The sequence below is a fragment of the Pelodiscus sinensis genome, chromosome 24, assembly GCF_049634645.1.
Source record: "Pelodiscus sinensis isolate JC-2024 chromosome 24, ASM4963464v1, whole genome shotgun sequence".
Lineage (NCBI taxonomy): Eukaryota > Metazoa > Chordata > Testudines > Trionychidae > Pelodiscus > Pelodiscus sinensis.
In genome coordinates, this window is record NC_134734.1 from 14,849,663 (window position 1) to 14,874,673 (window position 25,011).

At 60.1% G+C, this 25,011-nt stretch overlaps 1 protein-coding gene across 7 annotated transcripts in view; it reads left to right on the plus strand.

The window, feature by feature from the left end:
* ARHGEF2 (Rho/Rac guanine nucleotide exchange factor 2) overlaps positions 1–24,903 on the plus strand; it is a 152,575-nt gene extending 127,672 nt beyond the window's left edge. For all 7 annotated transcript variants that reach the window (XM_075907439.1, XM_075907442.1, XM_075907438.1 and 4 more), the window contains 20 exons: positions 6,838–6,905; positions 7,344–7,407; positions 10,370–10,499; positions 10,790–10,899; positions 11,411–11,557; positions 12,548–12,798; positions 13,339–13,464; positions 13,943–14,060; positions 14,768–15,025; positions 15,292–15,368; positions 16,051–16,220; positions 16,806–16,873; positions 17,051–17,242; positions 17,874–17,969; positions 18,814–18,881; positions 19,296–19,337; positions 19,693–19,743; positions 20,460–20,894; positions 21,886–22,033; positions 22,615–24,903. In XM_075907439.1, coding sequence (XP_075763554.1) covers positions 6,838–6,905; positions 7,344–7,407; positions 10,370–10,499; positions 10,790–10,899; positions 11,411–11,557; positions 12,548–12,798; positions 13,339–13,464; positions 13,943–14,060; positions 14,768–15,025; positions 15,292–15,368; positions 16,051–16,220; positions 16,806–16,873; positions 17,051–17,242; positions 17,874–17,969; positions 18,814–18,881; positions 19,296–19,337; positions 19,693–19,743; positions 20,460–20,894; positions 21,886–22,033; positions 22,615–22,700 — 2,705 coding nt within the window. In that variant the 3' untranslated portion in view covers positions 22,701–24,903. The remainder of the gene's footprint in view (positions 1–6,837; positions 6,906–7,343; positions 7,408–10,369; positions 10,500–10,789; positions 10,900–11,410; positions 11,558–12,547; positions 12,799–13,338; positions 13,465–13,942; positions 14,061–14,767; positions 15,026–15,291; positions 15,369–16,050; positions 16,221–16,805; positions 16,874–17,050; positions 17,243–17,873; positions 17,970–18,813; positions 18,882–19,295; positions 19,338–19,692; positions 19,744–20,459; positions 20,895–21,885; positions 22,034–22,614) is intronic.
* Positions 24,904–25,011: the final 108 nt, after the last annotated feature.

Here is a 25,011-nt window from a genome sequence, read left to right on the forward strand (position 1 = left end):
TCCCCCCCGCCCCTTAGTGTCGTACCTGAGCCCATCGCAGCCCCCCTGTAAGTCGGGGGAGGGGGGAACTCAGGCAGCGGATTAAACCTGGGTCTCCCAAGACTGCCATCCTCCCCCTTCCCCTACTGTGGATGCGGCTTGTGTTGGGATGGGCCGGTCTCTCGGGTGCCGGATAGAGCAGAGCATTGGAGAAGCTTTCTGTGTCGTGTGGGCTCCTAGGTAGACACCTTGGCCTTGTCTGGGGCTGTCCCCTTGGGGGGGTGTCCCCACTTTGCTGTGCCCGCCCCCTTAGGGTGAAACTAAGTCTCTTTTGTTCTGTGCAGCGCATTGATCTACTCGCCCTGAGACAGCCGATGTGTCCCTGCCCGCACGTGTCATCAGTGGCTGCCTGCTCTCCCCCCTCCCCCCCCCCGCCCCCAACAGAGTTATGGGGCAGCAGGATCAGCTCTGGGACCTTCACCGCGGGAAGAGTTAGTTCCGTAAATGGGGCTGGGCAAAGCTCAGTTAAACCACTTCAGCCCCTGCCGGGGGAGACAGGCTAACAGGCCCTGGGCTCCGGTAGCAGATTGGGCCCCACAGACTTGCCTGAGGGAGACACTGCCTCTGGAATTGGGGGGGAGAGAGGGGAGTTCTTGCCTCAGTGGAGGCTGGGTTTTTCAAAAGGGCCTGAGGGCCTGGTCACCGATGGGGTGGGGGCCGCTGCCTCCGGGTCTGGAAATTTAAAAGGGTTCATGGCTCCTGCCTGCTGCAGTTGCCCTGAGCCCTGTAAATCACCACAGGGTGATGGGGGTCAGGCAGCCCTAAAGAGCTGCCGTTCCCTCCTACCCCTTTGCCCAGAGTCCTGCATTTCTGTCAGCAGCCCTGCCAGAGGGAGTTTGGCATCCCACTGAGGTGTCAATGCCCCTCTGGCAAAATCTGTGCTGGAATCAGCAGGGTTGGATTAGAGTCTGTATTGGCCCTGCCTTGTGTCTCCCCTCCCCACCCCATGGGGGGTTGTTTCTGTAACTGCCACTGGCGCGCCTACCTGCTCCCGCGATGCGGACACAAAGCACAGCTCCTTTCCCGTGTTCGGGTACGCAGCTTGTGGATAATCAAGGCCCATTTCCCCTGGCTGGCCAGGCCCCTTGGGACAAAACTGGGCTTTAAACCCACTTTGAGTGTGGTCCCGTCGCTTAGCTCGCGCTGGCCAGGGCCGCATTAGGAAAGCGGGGTTAACCAGAGCGAATTAACGCCCCGGGGCGGGCAAGGTGTGATTGTAATGCCTGTCAGCAAACGGGGAGAGCTGGCAGGATCCCCCACTCAACTTGACCCTGACCAGGTGCTGTGTTAAAATCTCTTGTGTGCGTAACACACAAGGCAAAATATACCCTAAAATCAAGCCCCCCGGCGGGGGAGGGAGCCAGGGAGTGTCCCTCTGAGAACAAGCAGGCTGTTCCGTTAACTGTGATGGCAAAGGTGGTGCAGCCGTTCGATTTCGTAGAACCGGCACAAACCGTGTGTATGCAGCTAGGCAGGTATCGAGATGCTTTATCCCAGCACAACTTACTCCTCTTCTTGCCTGGGAAGAGCCAAACCCCTGTAAACCCCTGTATGTCCATAGATCTCCCGCCCCATGCAGGGGTTGTACTGCTTCAGTGATGGCTGTGTAGTTAAAGCAGGACACTAGGAAGGGGAGAGCTGGGATTGGAGGGGGGGGGTAGCAAGGCCTCATCCCTCCCCCAGGAGCAAAAGATCTCTCTGTGTTGGCATTCACAAGATATTTAACATCCTGTGGCTTGTGATCCTCTCTTCCCCACACCTCATTTCAGTGCCCTGGCACCTCGGCGCCGGGAGAGTGGGGGTGACCGGTGGAGGTTTATTTAAAAGCATCTTTCCCCTGACCTGGAAGGGGAGTTTTGAGTTTTAGGGTTTTTTATTGGCAGTCCCCGTTCCTCTCGCCTCAAAGGGCAGGTTGGATTTGCCGTCTGCAGCAGCCAGGAACAAGGGACACCGTCTCGTCTCCCTCATGACAAGGGAGCGGACACGATCCCGGCGTGAGAAGGGGAGGATGGCTCTGTGGTTTCAAAACATGGGACATGGAGCCTGTCTCTGAACTGGCCTCTGACTCACTGAGTGGTCAGGGACTGGAGACTTCTCTGCCCCCCAGCCCTGTGGTACCATCTTCCCATGGGAGGGGAAAGGCGTAAGGCTGTGTGTGCAAAGAGTTTGAGCCCCTGACTGGTGAAGGGGGCCAGGGGAGGCCGCCAGTCACGTGATACCCCCATCCCGGACAGGGGAAGGACCTGGACAACCCCCCCACAGCCCGCCCCCCACCTCTGCTCTACCCTGCCCCTGTTCTGCTCTCTCCTCGCCTCTTCCCTGCCCTTACTCCACCCTTGCCCTACCATGTTGCTCTGCTTCCCGCAGGTGAGTATGGGGCGGTCCCGACCCTCTCCCAAGTGACGCGGCCGGAGGAGCAGAGCGAGCTGGTGCCATTACTCTGCTTTTCTACGGGGAGTGTGATGGGGAGGCCAGGTCCCTGCTGCGGGCGCCAGCCCCCTTGTCCCTCTCCCCGCCCCCGCTAGTCTCCCCACCAGCTGCTGGCCAGCCTTTCCCACCCACAGCATTTGAGGGGTGCATGTGCCCCTCCCCTTGTGCACCCATACATCACCTATGGTGACAAAACAGGGATGGCGTTTGACCAATCACGGGTATTTCTGGCCCTCGTGAGGTGGAAAAGGCCAGCAACACAAACAGTCGCAGGCGTGGCCATAGATCTGTGACTTAGCTGGCCCGTGATCTCACCCGGTCACATGCAGGACCCTCTGTTAGTTCTCCATTTGCAGAGTGCTGACCTACGGGGTTTGAACGGGCTCCTGCCCCTCCTGGCAGGCTGCGTCGCCACTAGGATCTATGTCACTTTCACATTCCTCCTGTCCAAATGGTTACAAAGTCTAAGCAGATCACATTCGGGGCCTTTATCACCTTTAAGGATCCCAGAGCGCTTTAGGCCACCTGCCGAGGGCACTTTTTTCCCTACTGAAATGCAGCCACCTCTGGAGTGGAATGTGACCAGTGCTCACCGCATACAGTAGCACAACTGATTACCACAGAACATTTACAACAAAAATCTGTGGGAAGCTACCAGGGGGATTTACGGTGGCATAAAGTAATTAGCAGAGTCGGAGCTTTAGTTTGGGCCCTGGGGTATAAAGTAGTTTGATGGGGTCTGCTTGAAACTGAATCACTGCAAAGAACTAGAATGTTTATATACAGGGCTTGACAAATAATGCAATCTACTTGCCCGTGGCGAGCAGATTGCGGGTGAGAAGATTGCAACCCGGAAGAGCCGGGTTCGGGCGATCTGCGCATGCGCAGAATGATCTGTGCATGCGCAGATCACTAGACAGTGCGGCTGGCAAGCGGGGCTCGCCGAACTGCGGCGAGCCCTGTTTATATACACTTTAAATCAAGAGCCGTCATTTTTTCCTTCCCTCTGATTCACACGGTGTTAGGTTGCAGAAGTCTGTTTCTCTCATCGGCGCCTGAGGAGGACAGTTGAACGGTTGGGGCATAGCTTATGTCATTGGCTGGATAATTTACCATTCGTTCAGCAAAAAAAAAACACAGGCAGGGCAAAGAATCTAACTTGTTCTAGGAATTCTGTTAAACAGCTAGTGCTTGGAGAGCTGCCTGGGAATTCGCCCAATCCAACAGAACTTGGACACCCAAGGGAAAACGTTTGTGTTTAAATTATCTTTCCCGGTGTTGCCAGTTCTCACGGTATTTGATGTGTTTTGCTTAAAGCCCCAGCTGCTGGAGTCATGGGAATCTGCCCTTTTCGTTTTAAAACAGAAGTAAATTTCTAGAGAAAAGTTTGAAACTGAATCGGAAAGGTTCCGTAACCAGGAGACCAACCAGAAGAAGCCAACTTGGAATTGTTTTTCTGTTCCAAAATTTCATTTATTGGGGAAGAGGGCTGACTGAATGTTTGAATGCTTGGGGTTAGTGATGCTGCAACATCCCCTCCTCCTAAATTTGCCCTGCCATTCCAGTTCAACATGCCCTTCATCAGGGGAACCCTGCCGGGCCGTTGTGTAGGGTGACTGCACTGCTACAGCCCACCCCAGAAGTGGCTGCTTGTCACTTGCAGCGTGTGTAGGAACAAAGCCAGTTTGCTCTTGCACCTTTCGGATCCCAAGATCTCAGTGTACAAAGACTCCCTGGTATCGCAGGGGTGTAACCACTCATCTCTACTCTCTCTCTCTCGTTCAATAAGGACTTTAAAGGGGTTTGGATACTTGCTGTCAGCCTCTCTAACACATGCAACAGCCCTTAACAATGTTTGACAAATGCTAGGGTCTGTTTCACCCCCAGTGCATTAACCTTGCGCACCCCTTAAGAAATGCATGGGGCGGAGAGCTTATGCCAACCTCCTGCTGTGGGGGAAATCTTCTCCCCTAACTAACCCAGTCCCCTGATACGTCACTCAGCCTTGCCTCCATTTCACAGAGGCACAGGGAGGGGAAATTGACTTGCCCAGAGGGCAGAGAACCCAGGAGTCCGGTTCCCAGTCACCCACAACCCCTCCCCCAAAGAACCTTCCTGGCCTCATTTCACAGTAGGGATGTAAACTCCCATTTAATCAGTTAACCATTATGTTTAACCAGTTAACGACTCACCCGGGATCCCACGGCCAGGGCTGGAGCAGCCCCTCCGGAAAGGGGGGGGGCTGCTCCAGCCTGCTGGTTAATCAGTACGTGGCACCTAGTGACATCCCTGTGTCACCGTGTGTTCCGCAGGCCCAATTCAGACCCGTGGGAGGCAACAGACTATGCAGGGAATCCGAGCTGTCGGTGGCCTGGGTTACAGGCGGAGGTTTGCTTGGTGGTGGGCGACTCCTGCTAGCCCCTCCCCACACCACTGACACTTGACTCTGCAAGGGCACTGGCCGCAAAGGCTTTTAGAGCACCCGGCACCGCCAACTGTCTGCAGCTTTGGGGAGGGGCATTGTAGGGGGCAGTCCTCTGGAGCCAGTGCTGAATCGCTGCCCGTCGCTCGCCATCTGGTGCCCAGGCCCTGCAGCGGTGGGGGGAGAGGGGGCTACATGAGGCTCGTTGCTTGGCAGCAAGGCGCGGGGGGGGGGGGGGCGCTCTCCAAACAGGTGGCATTTGCTGCGTCCCAAGCCTTGGCATGGCGAAATGCAGATTGCAGCCGGCGCCACCCCCGTGCCAAGCATGCCAAGGGGGTGGCACTGCCCCCGGGGAGTGCAGGTGGGAGCGATGCCCCCCTCCCTTGCCAGTTGCACGTTCGGGGCCGTAAGCAGTTGGCAAAGGCTTCCCGGGAGATTCACCAGCTCTCCAGCCCCAGCTGTGCTGCCTGTGCCTCCACCGCCGCCGCCTCCCCAGCTGGCACGATGCCCCCTGTGGGACCTGCGCTTACCAGCTGCGGGGCCCGCTGCTGGAGTAGGGACCACGGGATTTGCAGCACCCCGGGGAGGGAGGGGGGAGGCTGCATCACCCAGGTCTGCGGGAGCCTGTATAGAGGCGGGGGGGGGGGGGGGGAGAGAGCTTGTATGTTGAAACTCTGATGCATCTGGGGTTGTGCAGCTCCTTCTGTCTGGGGCCAGAGGAAATCCCCGCACCGCATGGAAGCTGGGGGGGGTCTGCAATGCACCGGCCCTTGCCAGATCTACCCATCCTCCCCCAGGGTGGGGAACTTTCCCCTCCCCCCGCCCCCATCTGGGGAGCAGCAGGCAGGAGGTGGGATCCGGCCGGGGGGGGGGGGCAAAGTGAGGTTGCAGGGCGGGTTTTATCAGCTGGTGGGAAACCGCCATGTGCAGACACCTGGCGAAGTAGGGAGCAGCTCAGGGCTTGGCCTTTCTAGGGGGCGCTTACAGAATAACCTCCCCCTTCCCGCTGAGCTGTCACGCTGAGGTCCTGAGGGTGGGTCGTTAAAGATCCCTCGTCACTTCCCGCCCTAGGAGGAAGCATGGCCTTGTGGGTAGGTACTGAGCTGGGATGCAGAAGGTCTGACTTCAGTCCCCAGCGTTCACTCTGTCCTTGGGCAAGTCACTTTGCTGCTTGGTGCCTCAGTTTCCCCTCCACCCTCTCTCTGGCCTATTTAGATTGAGCGCTTCAGGGCAAGAACATCGCCCACACAGCACCTAGAACAGTGGAGTCCTGGGGTCCGAGGGGGCCTCTTGCCACTACCATGGTAGAAAAAAGCGGCATGTTAACCCCTCCAATCCTGGCTAAATTCCACTTCCATTCACGACATTCTATCTCACTGCACTTTCAGTTGAATGCAATTTTTCTACGTCTCTGGCCCTGTTCGACTGGGTTTCTGTGCACTGAGAGAGCTGCTGCATCTCACCCCAGAGGTGGCTGCCTTTCAGTGGTGGGCAAAGTATATAACCATAGCCAGCTTTGCACCTGCCCCTTTCGCATGTGGCTATCCCTGTGCATTAGAACCCTGGGTAAAATGCTACCCCCTCCCTTTTTACTACTAGGGGCGGAGGGGGATTAATCCGCTTTGCCCAGCACCCCACAGGGAATTGGGAATAAAGCTGGGATTAGAAAACAAAATTCCTCACTCCCAGGCTCCTGTCTGACCATTAGGCAAATCTGCCTCCTCACAAGAGAACCCAAGAGTCCCGACTCCCAGAATTGTGTTTTCTGCCTTCTAGGCAGCACTCCAGGATGGGACTGGGACCCAGAAATCCTGCTTTAACCACTAGGCCACAATGCTAGCTCACCTCTTATCTCCGAGGGTTAGAGAGCACTGAGATCCCAGAATGGGGCAGTGCCGTTACTTTGATGGTGCTCCGGCCTGTCCTCACCTCTCCTTATCTTCCAGCCTGCAACGTCACCATTCACAACCGCTGCAAGGACACCCTGCCCAACTGCACCAAGGTCAAGCAGAAGGTGAGCAGCCCATGGGGCTGGGGGGGGTGTCCCCATGATCTGTCATGAGCACTAGGTGAGTAGGGAGCTGTTGAAGTCCAGGTCGCCAGCTCCACTCTGCCTTGGTGGTTCCCTTTCGCTGGCTGATGTGCAGGGAACTGGCTGGTTGAAGAGGTTGGGAAGCCACAGAGGCTCCTAAGTAGGGGAAGCTTGGGGGTGGGGCAAAGCATTCGCTCCACCATGGCACATGCTCGCCCCATCGTGCCCAGGGTGAAATCAAGGAGACGCACGGCCCAAAATACCTTTAAACGTCTGGCCCCGAGGGACTCCAGGGCGGTGAGAGCAGCCCCTTGCACTAGCAAATGCGGGGGGGAGGGAGGGATACGCGTATATGCCTGTTCTAGCAGCAAAACCTCAGTGCGATAACCCGGCTCATCCCCTCCCTCCCTCTGCCCCCAGCAACAGAAAGCCGCCCTGCTGAAGAACAACTCCGCGCTGCAGAGCGTGTCCCTGCGGAACAAGAGTAAGTGAGCCAGAAATCCTGAGCGGGGAAGGAAGATTCCCCCCACGCTACCCTGTCTCGGGGTCGCTGGAGAGACTGGGGAGAAATGAAAGGAACTGGTTTTATGGGCAATGAGGGAGGTCTAATGGTTAGAGCAAGGGGGGCTGGGACAGTGTGTGGCTTAGAGCAGGTGGATGGGAGTCAGAACCAATGTTCCCTCTAATTTTTTTCCATCCACATGCAGAATAATTTTTTCTGTGCACCAAGGCATGCGTGGATGTGCACCACCAATAGAAACACAAACCTAGCTCTGCTAATCAGCCGGGCAGCTTTGGAATCTCTCCTGAGCAGCTACACAAGTGTCCAGCTTCCAGGGAGCATTGGTCAGGGCTCCTGGCTTCTATCCCCGGCCCTCGGAAGGAGCGTGAGGCCTGCAGGGTCCAAACAAGGGGATTTGAGACAGGAATTGGTTTCCAGCTCTGGGAGAGGAAGTGGGGACTAGTGGCTAGAGCAGGAGGCTGGGGGTTGGGAAGCCTGGATTCTTTTCCCAGCTGTGCTGCTGACGGGCTGAGTCGATGGCTCATGATAGGTCGGGGGGGGTGGGGGGGGGGAGTGCTGCGTTGCCAAAGCTGACAGTGTTCCGCTATCCCCCTTATGAGCTCTCCATCACAAATCAGCAGGATGGGGGCAGGCAGCCTAGGTCTCTAATCCTCAGGCTTGAAATCTGAACTTCCCACCCCCAGGTTCGGATCCCAGTTGGGCCATTCCCGACTGTGTCTGTCCCAGGGAGATGAATGTTCGCTGCATGTTACTCCACGTGGGGTTCCCAGCTGAGGGCTTTGGAAGCTCCCGTGACCCTACAGGCAGCACTTGCCTTAGTCCCCTTGACCCCAGCCATCCCACCCTGTTGTGCAGCAAGCTGCGTTCCAGTTGGCAGCTGCCCACCCCAGAGGTGGCCGCATTCCAGCAGCCCTGTGTGCGTAGTTCGCAAAGTGCCCTGGGCCATCGGGGGAGGAAGCCGCCACCGCTGCTATTGTTCAGAATTGGCGCTGGGGGAGGTGATAACCAGGCCGTTCTCTCGTGAACTGGACCCAGCGTGGCTGACCTGAGGTGCCCGTGGTGCATGCGCAGTACGGGGCTGCATAAGGATGGGCCGTGCTGTGGAAAAGCGCCATGTGCCTTTTCATAACTGAGCGAGACGCCCTGGGCAGCACCAGTCACCCCACGGCACAGGGGGCATCTTCGAGGGAGAGGGGCTTCAGAGAGAAGTGACAGGAAGGGGGCCAGAGGCTGGGATCCTTCCAGCTGGGTGGAGGAAGGCAGGTGATAAGGCAAACAGCAAAGGAATGGGCTGGAGAAGATACCTTGGGACTTGCCCGCAGCCTGAGTGTGAGCAGCCCTCCGGCGTTCGGTGAAATGAGAAAGTGGCTCGTTTTTAAACCGGCTTAGTCCTGGGGGAGCCCCTGGGCCTGAGGTGGCAGGAGGTCCGGTCAGGTCTTGGTCACTCATGGCCGCGAAATCTAGAGAGGGAATCTGACGTCGCCTCTGCCTTAAATATAGTAGCTGCCCATGCAGCCGAGTCAGGGACCGCTGCTGTCTCTGGGCCCGTCTCCCAGAGGAGGGGCATTCACACAGGGATGAGCGGGGAGGAAGATATCCCTCTGAATCGCCCCCTATCCGGGGTCGGAGCTGCCTCAAACCTGGCGCTCTCTGGCACCCCCTTTGGGCTGGCTGCAAGGAGCCAGGGATCCCAGGGCTCAGCTGGCTTGGGGAAAGGGAGGGGTCTCCCCTGAATGACCTGTGGTGGGACCCTCTTTCCCAGGGCAGCATGGAGCTGCTAACAAACCCCAGGCACTCTGTAGAGATGGGGCGATGTTGCGCCCTACACAACAGCCCCCTTCTCTGGGGCAGTGCAGCCACTCCCCTCCAAGTCTCCTTCGCCCCCACCCTCCAGAGCCAGCTAAGGTGGGGTGCTTGGTACGACTGACTTGATGTCACAGCCAGCAGGGCCCCTAGGAGAGCCCGCCCTGCACCCCATGAATCCTCCTCCCTCACCGCAGCCTATCCTGTAATTCCCATGCCCTCAGGCCAAAACCTTTGCCCATCCCTGCCCTACGATGTAGCCCCGTTGACTGGAGAACACCTGCTGATCATGGCCCCTCGGGGCTGCACACACAGGGTGAAATCCTGGCCCCACTGGAGTCGATAGCCCTGACTTCACTGGGGCCAGCCTGCCCCACACCCCCCAAGGCTGTGAGCCGTTCATTGGGGCGCTGCGCACCCTGGGGGTCAGTGTCCCAGCCCCAGCAGAGCGGCCGGCCTGTTGCTGCGGAGCTCAGTACCAGGAACTAGAGAAGGTGCCCCAGCAATTAGAGACCAGCCTGGGTGTTGGCAAACTCAGCTTCATTTCCCACCTCTGCCTGATGCTCTGAGCTTGGGCGAGTCCCGGGGGGCTGGATTTTGAGGGGCACTTTTAGTGCCTACCACCTATGGGAGTTACCTTGAAAAATCTGGGCCTAATTTTCTGCCCCTCTGTGCAGCGGGGTTCCTAGCCCAGGATAAATGCTTTGAGAGACGCTCAGGCCCTTTGGTTATGGGGGCTATGGAGAGAGGAAAAAGCAGAGGCCTTGAGCTGGGACCCCAAACGTTTTGTCCCTCCCCTGGTCACCAGCTCTAACCACTAGTCCTCGCTCCCTTCCCCGGCACCAAGGAGAGCTTGCCTGCTAAGCGTGGCTACTGAAATGGCTTCGGGGAGCAGAACCATAGTGCCCATTGCCACGGGCTGCACCGGGCTGTTCTGGGTCCCTGGCCAGGTCCCGTGCAGTGTGGAGCCACGTGCTGTGATCTGGCACCATGAGACTGGTCAGGCCGTGTCAGGATGGGTTCGCTGATGGGACCCGCCCTCCCCCAGTGCCTGAGCTCCTGGTGCCACTTTGCACCGGCTGTTTGCTCACTCCCCCAACGTGCTTCCTTCTCCTCACAGCAGCCACGAGGGAGCGTCCCAACTCAGCCATCTACCCCTCGGAGAGCTTCCGCCAGACCCTGCTGGGCTCCCGCCGGGGGCGGCCCACCCTGTCCCTCTCCAAAAGCGTCTCCACCACCAACATTGCAGGGTAAGTGCCGGAGGGAGGGTGGGAGCAGTGTCTAGTGGTTGGAGCACGGCACCCGGACTCCTGGGATCTTTCCTCAGCTATGAGCAGGGAGGGGAGGTGGGGATTTGGACTCCTGGGTTCCATTCCCGGCTTCTCCGTCTGACCGTCCCCTCCCGGTGCCGGAGTTCCCAGCTGTACACGATTGACTGTCTGGCGATGGCGGCACACGGCCAGGAGCTGCCGGGCTTCGGTTTCCTGTGTGCCCGTGTCGGGCTCTCGCCAACCCCGGCTTCTCCCCTGTCTCCTTCCAGGAACTTCAATGATGAGTCGCCCCTGGGCCTCCGGCGCATCCTGTCCCAGTCCACCGACTCCCTGAACATGCGCAACCGGACGCTGTCGGTGGAGTCGCTGATCGACGAAGGTGCGAGCGCTCTGCTGGGTGGGGGCGGGGAGCACACGCCAGGGTGACTCTCGAATTCCTCTCAAGTTGGGGAGGGAGTAGAGCTGGCGGGAGGCCTGAGGCAGCAGGCTGGGGCTCTGGGCTAGGCAAGGACGGGTCACAGGCGTTATGGGACATAGGGAGCAGGTGCCCCCTGGACTGCCCCCAGGCCAGTATGTGCTGCTTCCTCCCGCCCCCGCCGTCTCCGGGAATAATTGAGCCCAGCACGGGATTGGCTGCTGGCGCAACACCCCAATGTGCCCGCCTGGGCAGAGTCCAGAGGTGAGGGAGAGTTGCTCTGCCCCCGCTCCCCTCTCCCGTGCCCCCCCCCCCCCCCCAGGGCTGCCTGACCACCCCTTCCCCAGCGTGCGCCAGCCTGGAGTTATAGCCAGTGGGTGTCGGGGAGGGAGGGGCTCTGCTTTCCCAGGCCTGGGTGGGGGATCATGACCCCTCGGGCCGGGCTCCCCCCAACTGGCCGTTCTCCCTCCCAAAGGGGCCGAATTCGTCTACAGCCAGCTGATGAGCGACTTCGAGACGGATGAGAAGGACTTTGAGGCCGACTCCTGGAGCCTGGCGGTCGACAACAACTACCTGCAGCAGCACAAGAAGGAGGTGATGAAGCGCCAGGACGTCATCTATGGTGAGGCCTGGGCCCAGGCAGCACTCGGCTCTGCAGCCCACCCAGCACGTTCCCGTCCTGGGAGCACACAGCTCCTCCCGCTTCTCAGACTGGGCTGCCCGGGCGGGAGAGAGCAATGGGACAGGGTGGGGGCCGTGTTCCCCTCCACCCCCTGCTCGGGGATGTGCCACGTCCATGGCTGCGCGCAGGCCAAGGCTCACAGGCCAGGACCACCCCCTCTCCGTCTCCACCACCCCCTCCCCGGGCCTCCAAGGGAAGGAGCCCGCAGGAGTCTGATTCCCTCTTGCTCGTGATGTGGGTATGAGACCCAGCCAAGCAGGGACCCCCGAAGGGCTCACTCTAGGGTGGGGGGGCTGGCAGGAGGTGTCGTGTGGCTCAGTGTAGAACAGGGGAGCCCAGCAGGGGGCACCGTGCAGCTGGGCTTAGGGCGGAGTGGGGGCCTTGCAGCCAGGCCGGAGGGGGAGCAGCCAGGCCTAGGGGGGACCAGCAGGGGGTACCATGCGGCCAAGCCTAGGGAGGGCCAGCAGGGGGCGCCATGGAGCCTGGCCTAGAGCTGGGGCAAGTGCAGCTGACCTAGGGTGGGAAGGAGCCAGCGGGGGGAGGGAGGGGGTGCCATAAGGCCCGTCCTAGGACCAAGGGAGCCCAGCAGGGGGCGCCATGTGGCTCGGCCTAGGGCAGAGGGGATCCCACCAGGGGGAACTGTGCAGCCTGGCCTAGGGCAGGAGCCCACGTGGGGCTCGGTGAGCGTAGATTCAGTCCCCAACGGGGCAGCTGACCCTCCCAGCCCGACAGCCCAGAGTCAGGGCAGAGCGAGGGAGCTGCCGGGCTGGGGGTGCCAGTGTCGGGGCTAAAGCTAAAAGCTAGGCTGCCCCGTTGGGGGCTGGGTTGGAGTCTGGGGACACTGCCTTGGGGGGCCTGTCCCTGTCCTGGGTTGATGCCGGGGGGTTCCTGGCTCTCGCTCTCATCTCCCCGCCTTGCGCCCCTCCCCAGAGCTGATCCAGACGGAGCTGCACCATGTCCGCACCCTGAAGATCATGACCAACATGTTCCGCAAGGGGATGCTGGAGGACTTGCAGATGGACCCGGCCCTGGTGCAGAGCATGTTCCCCTGCGTGGACGAGCTGAGCGACGTCCACGACCGCTTCCTCACGCAGCTGCTGGTGCGGCGCAAGGAGTCGCTGGCCACCGACAGCAACAAGAACTTTGTCATTGACCGCCTGGGGGACATCTTGATCCAGCAGGTGGGACGGAGTGGGGCCCCCAGCTGGGAGCTAGGGGCTGGCGGGGGGGAGGGAAGGAGACCCAGAGGCGCTGCTGTCGAGCCGGTGGGGGGGGGAGGACTCAGCTCTCCTTCCAGGGCCTGCTGATGCCACTACCTTCACATGGCATCAGGGGGGCGCTGTGCTGCAGGGATCTGTGCTGCCAGGACTAGTGTGGGGGGGAGAGGCAGTGCTGCTGGGTCTAAGGCAAGGGGGGGAGGCCTGCAGGGGGAGTTATGATAATGAGCTCATGGCAAAAGTCGGGGTGTCAACTCCACTAACTTCTCCCTCCCTCCTCCCCCCGCCCCCCCTCCGGGCCACCTCCTGTGGGGCGGGGGCCGTGCAGATGCCCCGCTGTTGAGCTTTCCCTATTGGGTGCCAGCAGCGGCCGGCTCCCCTGCCCGAGAGGCGGCTGCAGCGCTGCGGGGAGGCGGGGCTGAGGGAAGCAGGCGGGGGCTGGTTGGCATGGCCCCCGTGCAGCCGCAGAGGGTCTCACTCCCTGCCCGTGTGTCCGGCCCGCAGTTCTCCGGCCACAGCGCCGAGCAGATGAAGAAGGCCTATGCGGAGTTCTGCAGCCGGCACACCAAGGCCGTGAAGCTCTACAAGGAGCTGTTTGCCCGGGACAAAAGGTTCCAGCAGTTCATACGGGTGAGTCCTTTCCCGTTGGAGCGGGCTGGGCTGGGCACAGGGAGGGGGAAGCTACCAGTGGAATTGGGGGCTGCTGGAGGCTCAATGGGATCCGGCTCCCCTATCGACCCTGGTGCTGCAGGGAGGGGCAGGAACTCGGGCCTCGTCCCCATGGGTTGGACCCCCCTCAGCCAGGTCCCTGGGGCACCGAGGGGCCTGGCAGAGGCATGAGACTGGCGTGACTCTGGCTGGGGGGGCTGTTGCCTGGAGCCGGGCCCTGGAAGTCAGATCTGGCTTCTGTTCTTAGCTCTGCCGCGGACCATGGCCAAGTCCTGACCCCGCTCTGGGCCTCAGTTTCCCCATCTGTAAAGCGGGGCCACGGAGCATCTCTCCCCGGGAGGGCAGTGTGCAATGGACTGGGCGTGAGGTGAAGCAAGGGGAGCCCTGGGCCGGGCGCTGAGCTGACGTCTGACCCTTGTCCCCGTCTCCTCCCCCGCAGAGGCTGACCCGCTCCTCAGTGCTGCGCCGGCACGGGGTGCAGGAGTGCATCCTGCTGGTCACCCAGCGCATCACCAAGTACCCCGTCCTCATCGACCGCATCCTGCAGAACAGCAAAGGTACCTGGGGCCAGCTGGGCCAGGACTGAGGGTGGGGAGCCTAGAGTGGGAGCAGAAGGGGGCTGCGGGTGGGGACTGAGGGGCCCAGTGCTGGGGGGTGGGGAGCCCAGGGTGGGCGCAGAAGGGGGCTGCGGGTGAGGACTGAGAGGCCCAGTGCTGGGGGTGGGGAGCCCGGGTGGGAGCAGAAGGGGGCTGCGGGTGGGGACTGAGGGGCCCAGTGCTGGGGGTGGGGAGCCCAGGGTGGGCGCAGAAGGGGGCTGCGGGTGGGGACTGAGGGGCCCAGTGCTGGGGGTGGGGAGCCCAGGGTGGGCGCAGAAGGGGGCTGCGGGTGGGGACTGAGGGGCCCAGTACTGGGAGTGGGGAGCCCAGGGTGGGCGCAGAACGGGGCTGCGGGTGGGGACTGAGGGGCCCAGTGCTGGGGGTGGGGAGCCCAGGGTGGGAGCAGAAGGGGGCTGCGGGGCCCAGTGCTGGGGGTGGGGAGCCCAGGGTGGGAGCAGAAGGGGGCTGTGGGTGGGGACTGAGGGGCCCGGGCAGTGCTGGGGGTGGGGAGCCCAGGGTGGGCGCAGAGGGGGGCTGCGGGTGGGGACTGAGGGGCCCAGTGCTGGGGGTGGGGAGCCCAGGGTGGGCGCAGCGGGTCGGAATGGAGGGGCACGACCATGGGCGCTGTCCCCTCCCTGACGCCTGGCGCTGTTCCCTCCCGTCCCCAGGGAACGAGGTGGATCAGCGGGACCTGGGCATGGCCCTGACGCTGGTCAAGGACCTGATCTCGGCCATCGACCTGGAGGTGCACGAGCAGGAGAAGAGCGCGCGGCTGCAGGAGATCTACGGGCGCGTGGACGGGCGGGTCAAGGCCCAGCTACTCTGGGAGGGCTTCAGCGGCTTCTTCAGCAAGGACGAGCTGCTGCGCCGCAAGCTGGTGCACGACGGCTGCCTGCTATGGAAGACGGCAACCGGGCGTTTCAAAGGTAGGTGGGGGGGGGGGATCCTGGGGTCTGGGGCCTGTTCCCGGCTGCCCCCAGGCCCAGTTCGTCTGCTCCTGGCTCCAGCCTCTGCTTCCCCTCAGACTTGGCTGCTGCAGAAGGATTCTCTGCCCAGCTCCCCCGGCCCAGCCCCTGGTTCATTCGGCTGCCGACAGAGGCTCCATCTCCCTCCCTTTCTGGCTTGGCTGATGCTGAGCAGACCCGCTGAGGGCAGGTTCCTTGACGCCCTCTGTCTTCCCTCTGCCCCGCAGATATCCTGGTGCTGCTGATGACCGACGTCCTCATCTTCCTCCAGGAGAAGGACCAGAAATTCACCTTCCCCGCCCTGGTGAGCTGCGGCTGGCCCGAGCACGTCCATCTGTCGGCCTCTCCCGCTTCTCCTCTCCACCGCAGGGCCAGCCAGAAACCACTGGGCCTCCTGGCACATGGGGCAGCTTCTCTGGGGCTCGGTGTCAGGGCTCCTGGGTGCTGCCGGAGCACCCTGCCTCAGTTTCCCCAGCAGTACAAACCTGAGGAGAACCTGTCCTGCTCCCACCAGGGGCCATTGGGAGGGTGAATTTGTTGCCGTTGGGAGTGTCTCTGGTGGCAGACGCTGCGCGAGGGACGCCGGATTACGCTGCCTGGCTCAGCCCTTGCTCTGCGCTGCCATCGGCGTTAGGGACATGCTGGAGGAGATGGGGCCCCTTGTGCCGGGTGCTGCCCAGACCCAGTAAGAACAATCCCTGCCCCAGATCTCCTGGGAAAAGGTTGAAGGTGGGAGGAGAAACTGAGGCACAGACCAGGCCCCCATTGGACCAGGCACTATGTGGGGACACAGCAGAGCGACAGCCCCTGCCCCGGCAGCTTCTAATCTAAGTCTGACCAGAGACGACCGGTGGAGCCAGCCAGACGGACAGGAGAGCACTAGGCCGTAATGCCCGTGCCAGGCCTTGCAGCCTCTGCCTTCCCAAACCCCTGGGTCCCCCCCCAGATCCTCTGGCTCTCGCTAATGGCTGCGTCCCCTCCCCCAGGACAAGCCGGCGGTGATCTCCCTGCAGAACCTGATCGTCCGGGACATCGCCAACCAGGAGAAGGGCATGTTCCTGCTCAGCGGCACCCCGCCGGAGATGTACGAGGTGCACGCCGCCTCCCGCGACGACCGCAACACCTGGATGAAGGTCATCCAGCAAACCGTCCGCCTGTGAGTGCCCCTTGGCAAGGGGAGAGGGAGGGACTCTGCCTCCGGTCCCGCACGGGCAGGATAAAAGCTTTACTACAGCTGTCGGCAAAGGGTTAGCTGCAGCGTCAGAGCCTGGGCCTTTTAGCACTGAAGTCTCGGATTCTGGTTCTATTGGTGGCCCAAGTGGGGATGCCCGGGCGGGGCTTGTGTTCTGGGGGGGCCCTGTGCAAGTGGGGACAGGGAGGTGTCACCAGCGTGGGATGGGGGTGCCTGCGATCCTGGGACCGCCAGGTGCCTGGGGGAGGGAGGGTGGGCCACACTATGAAGTTGGCCCTGTGGGTTTCAGCAGGGGGATGAGTGGCGAAAAGGGGCGTCTGCGGGAAAGGGGTGCTCCTGGGAAAAGGGGGCAGGGGGCAGCCATCCGGGCGTGCGGCTTGCCTGTGGAGGGGGCAGCGCTGGGGTGGATCTGCGGGCTCAGATTGATCAGGGCCCGAAGGGGGAGAGACAGTGACCTCCCCCAGGGTGCTCGGGCCATGGGCGTGTGGGCGGTGCTTTGGGATCCACTGTGGCTCCACCCCCCTCTCTGACGCATCCAATCTGCTCTAGGTGCCCCAGTCGCCAGGACTTCCCCCTCATCGAGACAGAGACCGAGGCCTCCCTGCGCAAGCTGAAAGGTAGGGGCGCCCCCCCCCCCCCCCCCGGGTGTCCCTGGCAGTCACTGGCCCTTGTGCCCCCACAGCAGTCGCTGCCTTTGTGCCCTGGCCCAGCAGTAGCCTCGCGCCCCCTCCCCCAACAGTTAACCACCCCCCCGTCCCACCTCACTCAGTCCCCCCCCATCCCGTCTCCCCCAGACCAGATGGCACAGCGGGACCGGGAGATCACCGAGCTGCTGGAGGAGAAGGTGGGGCTGTTCACGGAAATGCTCAGTCTTCAGAGCGGCTGCGAGGACCCCCCAGCCTGCCCAGCCCCCCGCACCCTCTTCCGGGCCGAGTCACTGGAAGGGCCCCGTGGGGAGAAGCTGCTCAACGAAGCCATCCGCGAAGGTACCCAATGCCAAAGGGCTAAGCACCCCCCGCCCCAAACTGCCCTCCCTCCTGCAGGGTCCGCCTGGTGGATCTCTTGCCATTGCAGTTCAGAGCCAGGGCCCATCTAGCCCGGTGTCTGGTCTCACACATTAACGTACCAGCTGTTTCCGAGCATGGTGCAAGGGCTCCCTCTAGTGGATGATCTTGGGATAACCTGCCTCCGACCGTTCTCTGAACTGCTAAGAAGGATGAGTTTTAAGCCCCCCAGCAGATTTCCCCTTTCCTGATGTTCATCTCTTGGTAGGCGTAGGATAAGCAATGCGAACAGGAGTGGACCGGCCATGCCCCAAGGAGCACGCAGTCTGCGTAGACCCAGACAGGCACAGAGTGGGAAAGAAATGCTCTGAATGTTCCCTTTTACAGGTGGGGCAACTGAGGCCCAGAGCAGGGATGTGTCATGCCCAAGGTCACATTAGGGAGTCAGTGTGAGGGCTGGGAATAGAACCCCAGTATCCTGAGTCCCAGTCCAGAGCTGCCCTTTTCGCGGTACCCCGGCCATGTGGCTTTTCACAGTACCCCTGCCGTGGTACCAAAGAATGTATCAGTGTCTTCGCTGGCCCTACTTCACCTTGTGTTTCTCCCCCTCCAGTGGAGTGCTTGAAGGATCTCTTCATGGGAGCCGGGAGGGACCGGGACCAGAACCACCCTGCTGATCCCGATGGCACGGGCTCCAACAACACCACAAGTATGAGACTCTCCCTTCCCATTCCTCCCTTCCCTGAAGCAGTCTGGCTGCGGGGCCGGATGCTGCCCGCGTAGACTCGGAGCGGCTCGATGTTGTGTGTGTGTCAGCTCCTTGTTTACTGTGCGCCTCTTGCGAGACGGGAGAGCGATGCGACTGAACGAAGGCTGGAAAATCCTGCCTCACAGGGAGATGTTTCAGGAGCATGGCCTGAGCTTTGGGGGAGACAAAACAGATGGTAGATGATGGGGTTGTATCCATGGAACACCTCCCAAGGCAGAAGATTTGTGAGGGGAAGGGGTGTCCAATCCAGCTGCCGAAGGCAGAACAAGAGCTGATGGGTGGGAGCTGAAGGGAGACTTCTTAGAGCTAGGAGAGTCAGTGAGAGTCGTTAACCTGTGGAACGCCATGCCTAAGGATGTGGAGCTACACTAGAAAGGCTTGTCGGTATACCTGGGCTGGTGAGCTCCACCATCTGGGATGCAGAGCATACACCAGTTCCTCAAATTGTTAGCAAAGGGCTTTCTGTCCTGTGTCTACAACAGGGTCTTTCACTGGCTCCGTTCAGGGTCAGGGATTGCTCCTGAGATTGACAGCTTGGCCAGCGAAACTGGATGGAGGCCAGGCCTTAGTCTTACAGCTTGGGGGTGGTCTCCTCCTGAAAGCGCCTCCAGCCCACCAGGTGACCCTGGTCTCTGGGGTGCGTGGGAGGTCAGGTTGGCTGCTCACCATGGTTCCTTCTGGCCTTGGAGTCTTGTGACTCCCCGTGTCAGTGGCAGGCAGGTGAATTTCCACCCAGGAAGGGGCTACCCTGACCTGTCTCATCCGCTCACTCTTTCCTCTGCAGATGGCGAGACCAGTAGCCTCAATGGTGCCTCGGAGCTCTGCCTGGCCGACTCGGACTCGGGCCAGCGGGTAAGTCTCTATCTGCCCCGGCAGGGAGCCTGTCCTGGCAAGCTGTGACAGCATGGGGGGGAAAGCTGGGTTCAATTCCTGGTGCTGTGGGACCCATGCGACTCTGCTGCGCCTCAGTTTCCCCTTCTGTAAAACCGGCCTGGTGCACTCTCTCCCAGGACGCACAGGGTAGGAGGCTGCCTGCAGAGCCTTTGCTCGGCACATCACTGGGAGTGCCTCCCTCCACACTGACACTACAGGGACTGAACCAGCGACCTCCAGAGCCAAAAGCAGGTGCTGCCACTGCTTGGGCTATAGCTCCAACCTCTCTATTCGGCACCTAAAGCCGTTGTCTCCCCTGTGCCTCCGCACAGGGCTGGAACATGCACATAGGGGTTGTCATGTGGCTGATCTCCCTGCCTTGTCTCTCCGTAGGACGGGAACGGTAACCAGCTGCAGCAGAAGGTACCCCGTGAGGTAGGAGGGGCTGGCAGCCTCTGGGCAGTGTTGGGGAGGGGCTGATAGGAGGGAAGGGGGGAGAGTCCCCTCCTGTGCATGTTTTCCAAACAGCTGTGCTGAGTGTGAGGTTTTGTGAGGAAGCAGCATGGCCTACTGGCTAGAGCCCCAGGCTGGGAGGCCCTGGGTTTTGTTTCCAACTCTGCCACCACTAGCTTGCTGGGTCCAGTCACTTGCTTCCTCTGTGCCTCATTTCCCCATATTTAAAATGGGGGTAATGATCCAGAGCTCTTTTTGTAAAGCCTCTTGAGCTCTATGGCCAGAAAGGGCTGTTGATTTATTATTCATGTGGATTTATTGCTCTCTTCCCCCCTAGGAGTTGATTGACCGGCTTGCGACCCTCTATGGCCTCCTCCATGGCTTGCAGGTCTGTGCCATCGAATCTCCCTCCTCTCCCATATTCCCCCTGGCTGGAGGAGTCCCAACCTATGCGCCTCATCAGCAGTAGAGTAACGGTTCAGTTCCCCTTGGTGGGTGCGGTGGGATCAGTCCTGGTGTGGGGCTGAAGCATATCACCCTGGGTGGGGTTGGGGTTCCCCTGTTGCTGCCTAGGAAAGGGGTAAGAGAAGAGGGAGGGATGGGGGAAGAACCCAGGGGGCAGAGGGTGAGGTGGGAGGGGAATTCCTAGGGAGAGGTCTCAGAGCCAGGTGCCAGGGATAAGGGTGAGGGGAAGACTCCCTATGGTGACGGTCACACAGCCAGGGCTGGGGGCGGGAGTGCAAAGTGGGAGACACTCCTGGACCAAGGAGTGCAGAGCCAGGGTGGAGGGGAGGGACGTGACGCCAGGCATAGGGTGCGGGAGGAGGCCAGGAGCCCAGGTGAAGGGGCTGGAGGAAGGGGCCTGGGGGCAGAGTACCAGACTCCCACTGATATGAGGTGAGCACTTACAGACAAGTGTTTGGAGCAGAAGACGTCTGGGGAGTTGCTGGAGTCGGGATCCCAGCCTGGGGATCGCCCCTGCCCTGGTAGCTGGATGGGTTCCTATCAGGGAAAGGGGCCCTGGGGCTTGTATGTTCAGCTGTGTGGGGCAGATGGGGCCCCAGGCAGCCCCGATGACACCGTCTCTTCCTCCTCCCATTCCAGGCTGCTGTGGTTCAGCAGGACACAACCCTGGAGCTGCACCTCTATGACGGGGGTGGCCGGTGGGAGAAGGTGTCGCGTGCCAACTCCCGCAAGGGGGTGCTGGGGGAGGTGGCACCCAAGGCCCAGGAAAAGCAGGCCACGGAGCTGGCGCTGCTGCAGAAGCAGCACGTGCTGCTCCAGGAGGAGCTGAGCCGCTGCCGGCAGCTGTGCCAGGAGAAGGTGCAGGAGGTCGGGTCTCTGGAGGCCCGGCTGCGGGAGAGCGAGCAGGAGCGGGCCCGGCTGGAGCGCGAGGTGGAGGAGACCCGCCGGCAGGTGGTGGCGCTGCGGCCGGAAGGGGGCGTGACCGAGGGCATGTGGATCCGGAAGGGGGCAGATCCTCGGAGGCGGAGCTTGCCCGCAGGAGACGCCCTGTATTTCAGCTTCACCCCGCCCCAGGTAGGTTACCCATGATGCACGGCGTGGGGTGCGGTGCTGTGTGCCCAATGCTCAAGGCCTGGCACTGGGGGGGGGGGAAGCACTAACAGCCGTGTTGCCCCTGCACTGAAATGGGAAGGTGGCCGGGAGCCTTTTCTGCGGTTTCCCTCTTCTGGAGACTCAGCATTTGCGCCTTGTGCATACCCTTACCCAGCGCTGGCAGCTCAGAGGGGCCTTAAAATGAGGGTGCTGGCTAGTTCTGGTGCCCATGGTCAGTCGGTGCCCTGCCCCAGACAGCAAGTGCAGGATCAGGGTGCAAAAAATTCTGGGTGCAGTTTGATTTGGGGGTGGAAAACACCCCAGCCAACGTTCCCACTGAACTTTTCCATCCATGTGCAGAATAATTTTGTGATGTGCACCAAGGCGCATGCGTGAGTTGAAACACAAACCCTAGCTATGGGCGCATGGCTAATCATTGGAATTTCTCCTGAGTAGCTGCCTAGGCACCCAGCTTACAAAGAACACTGACCTCAACCACCCCCCAAAAAATCCACAACCCCATTGCATCTGCCACTTACCCCTTATCCTGGGCCGGGTCCCCTCCCTGCACCATCCCCACCAGACACTTGGCAGGGTCCCTCCTCTCAGGAGGGCCATTGCACAAGGACCCCATCCTTTGGTATGAAGGGTGAATGCTTGATCCTGCTCTCCCCTCCCTAGGTGTGAAGCCCACAGAGTACTTGGTCCTCCCTGTTCCTAGAGCAGCCCTGCTGCCTTGTCCCTGTTCAACCTGGCTCTCCTGACTTCCGGTGGAGGGGGGTGGAGCTGGAAGCCACACCCACTCTGTGCTCTGTCCCCCCCTAGTGGTGGCTTGGCCTTGCAGACCTATCTTGGCTCTCCTTCCTAGCACAGACACTCAGGGCTAGTGTATTGAGAGGCAGGGGTCCTGTGTTTGATTCCTGCTGATGCTGCAGCATTGCATTCAGGGAAGCCCTCTTCTTCCCCCCTGCAGCAGAGCCGAGGGAGCAGCCACTGCCCGCGGGAGGAGCCGGGTTACTGCGACGGCCCCGAGCGGCTGCAGGAGTGCGACGAGGACTCAGAGGCGTTGTCTGAGGACGAGGACGTGGCCTGCCATCACTCCCCGCCTTCCAGCCCTCGAGGTCAGGATGATGCGTGTAGTAGTGTCCCCCTCGAGAGGCCACCCCAGCCACCTTAACTTGTGCTCCTGGCTCTGGGTTTGATCCTGCCCATGTATGCGGGGGACCAGTCTGTTCCTGTGCAACTAAGCTGGAGCTTCCGGGCCTCGGTTCAATGAGGCTGCGTAGGATCTGACGTGGAAATGGGCAATTGTGGCGGAGGGACGGGACTTGTTCTGCACTGGGCAGCCTTGGGTGTCTCCTAGGCATTACAGTTCAATGCCGAGTTCCCCTGCCCTTCTCTAGGACTCCTGGGTTGTGTTCCCAGCCCTGGGAGGGGGAGGTGGGGAACCGGGGTGGGGGGGAAAGGGGGGTGCACCTGGGAGTCAGGAGTCATGGAAAATCTTGTCCTGGCCATTGAGTTGCTGCGTTACCTTGGCCACGTCTTCCCTCCACTCGTGCCTCAGTCTTCCTGTCTGTATAATGGGGATAAATGATACTGGGCTCTAGGGCAGACTTGGTGCCCTGGGAAGGGGGTGTTAGTGCATGAATTACCCATGTCTCAGGGCATGAACTCATCAGTCGGGGTGTTTTGTTCCTTGCAGAGTTTTCAAGGATGCAGGACATTCCGGAGGAGGTGGAGAGCAGCCAAGAGCTCAAAGACGGGGAGGGCGGTTCCTTGGACAGTTAGAAACAGGCACCAACTCTCCGCCTGCCCGTTGCCGAGTGGCTGACGCGGTTGCTGCAGACTTCCCTGGAGCTGCAGGGGGAAGACAAGAGACTCTGGGAAAAACTGCACCAAATAGAAACCAAATCGTGGAGGGGGAGGAGGACCACGGCCGGACCCTGGGCTGCTTTTTTTAATCTCTTCGAGCCCCAGCTCCGATTTTTTTCCTTCCCTGGGGGAAGGGAGCCGTCTGGTTTGCCATGCCCCTCCCCCCCTTCCCATGATTAATTTATTTATTTTGTTTGTCGAGGCGGGAGGGGGCGGCCCCTGCTGAGGGTTTGCATGACTTTGCCATCCCTTGGCTGGGAGACGATCAAACCTTGGGAGGAAGCCACGTGTCTCTGATGTCTTCAAGCGTTCATTTCCCCCTAGCTGGTACGGTCAGATGCCAGCTGGATGACACCTCCCGTCTGGGTCCATTCTCTGTGAAGTTGCACGAAGCTCACACTAGACGTGCCTGTTCGAAAGCGCACGCAAGCCAACACTAGAGGGGCATCCTGGTAGGCTGGGGGGGAAGGATTTAACCCCTCGTGCTGCGCTGCCCAGCAGCAATGCCTGGAAGGTCCAGTGGTCAAGAGGGATGTTCTGCTGGGAAGGCCGGCATTGAAGTGGTTAATAATGCAAGATGCTGCTCGCCCCAGTTGACTCGGGATCGTCATTGAGCCACGACAAGTGCGAGCCACTCTGGGGAGGAGCCTGGACTGTGTGTAACATCGGGGGAGGGAGCAAGGAACAGACTTCCTGCTCCAGCCTCACCTGTTTTCAATACTCTCGAACAGCTGCCGGGCAGCATCCCTTAGAGCAGGGCTACTCAACTTCGGAAGCCCCAAGGGCCACAAGGATACTCCCCACACATGCCAAGGGCTGCAACTTAAGTGTGGTTGCATGTACATGCAAATATATGCAAATTGCTTCTTTCATACTGACAGGCATGAATACAAAGATTAAGCCTTAAGCTGCAGCACTGGACCCAAACGTGGCCAGTGTGAGCCAATCAGCCCCTCTCAAGCTCTGCCCACAAGGCTCAGCAGCCAGCACTTCCCACAATGCCCTGGCGCTCCCGGCACCTCCTCCCTGGGGGCTAAAAATGCCGACACCCTGTACCCACCTGTTCCAGCCAGCCCGTCCACTTGCATCTTTCAATGCTCACCCCGCCTGGGAGCGTGTTCCCAGTGGAAGCCATGTTCAAAGGATCCCACCTGCAGGCCGTGTGTTGAGTAGCCCTGCCTTAAAGATACAGCGAACAGCCCTGAATAGCGTTGCTGGGTATTTAAAAGCGGTGGTTAAACGTAAAAGAGGCTCCTTAATGTGATGTTTAAAGGAGGGGGTTGGAAGCAAGGAAGATCTGGGGGTTCAGCCTTCTCCCAGATTTTTTTTGGAGGAAGGGGTACATCAGTCCTGGGACTTCCCCTCCTGCCCTAGGAAAAACAGTCCCAAAGCCTCTCAGACGTTGTTTCCCCCCTGCTTGTAGACATGTGAATAGCGGTTGTACAAAACACCCTCCTTGTGCTGGGAGTTGCCGGGGTGGTGGGGCTGGAAAAGGGGGAGTATTCTTAGCCATGACTGCATTTTGTGTCAGCCAACCCCAACGAAGAACTCTGGGGCGGTGGGTTGTTTGTACCAAAGCTGGAGTTCTTCATAATGAAACAAAATGTTAAAATGAATAGGGGGAAAAACAGTTTAGGGCTTTGTTTTTTCCCAGGCGGATGATTGGCATTGGGGTGCTGTCATCTTGGGGTCCTCAGTGGAGCCCCCCTTAAAGGAGTCTGATATTCAGATAGCACAGACCCTCGACTCACTGAAAAATGAAGTTGCCTTGTTACATTTTGGTTTTGAGGACTCCAAAATAGGTTTGGAGAGGCATTAGGAACCACTGCCAAATTTTGGCCTTTGTGTTTAAAATATCTAGCTGACCTATTCCTGCTGGCTGGGTTTTAGGATGACAACAAGGAGTGGGGCATGCCGTAACAGTCCTGGACGTTTGGGGTTTTTAAAGAGTCTGACCACAGAACTTCTTATTTTTTAAAACACCTGCTGGTCAATAAAACCTATTAATAGAAACCATTAGCCAGCCGTGGTGCTGCAAGGGAGGGATTTTTTTAATTAATGCCAAAAAAAGGGTTTATTGTGTCCAGTTGATTTAACTGTATTAAAAAATCAACCCCCATGGTGTGTGTGTGTGTGCTGGATTTACTCAACTCAGAGCGCTCTACTCCAGACAAATCTCTCCTGAATCTCTCACGGGCATCCTGATCTCTTACAAGATTCAAGAGCC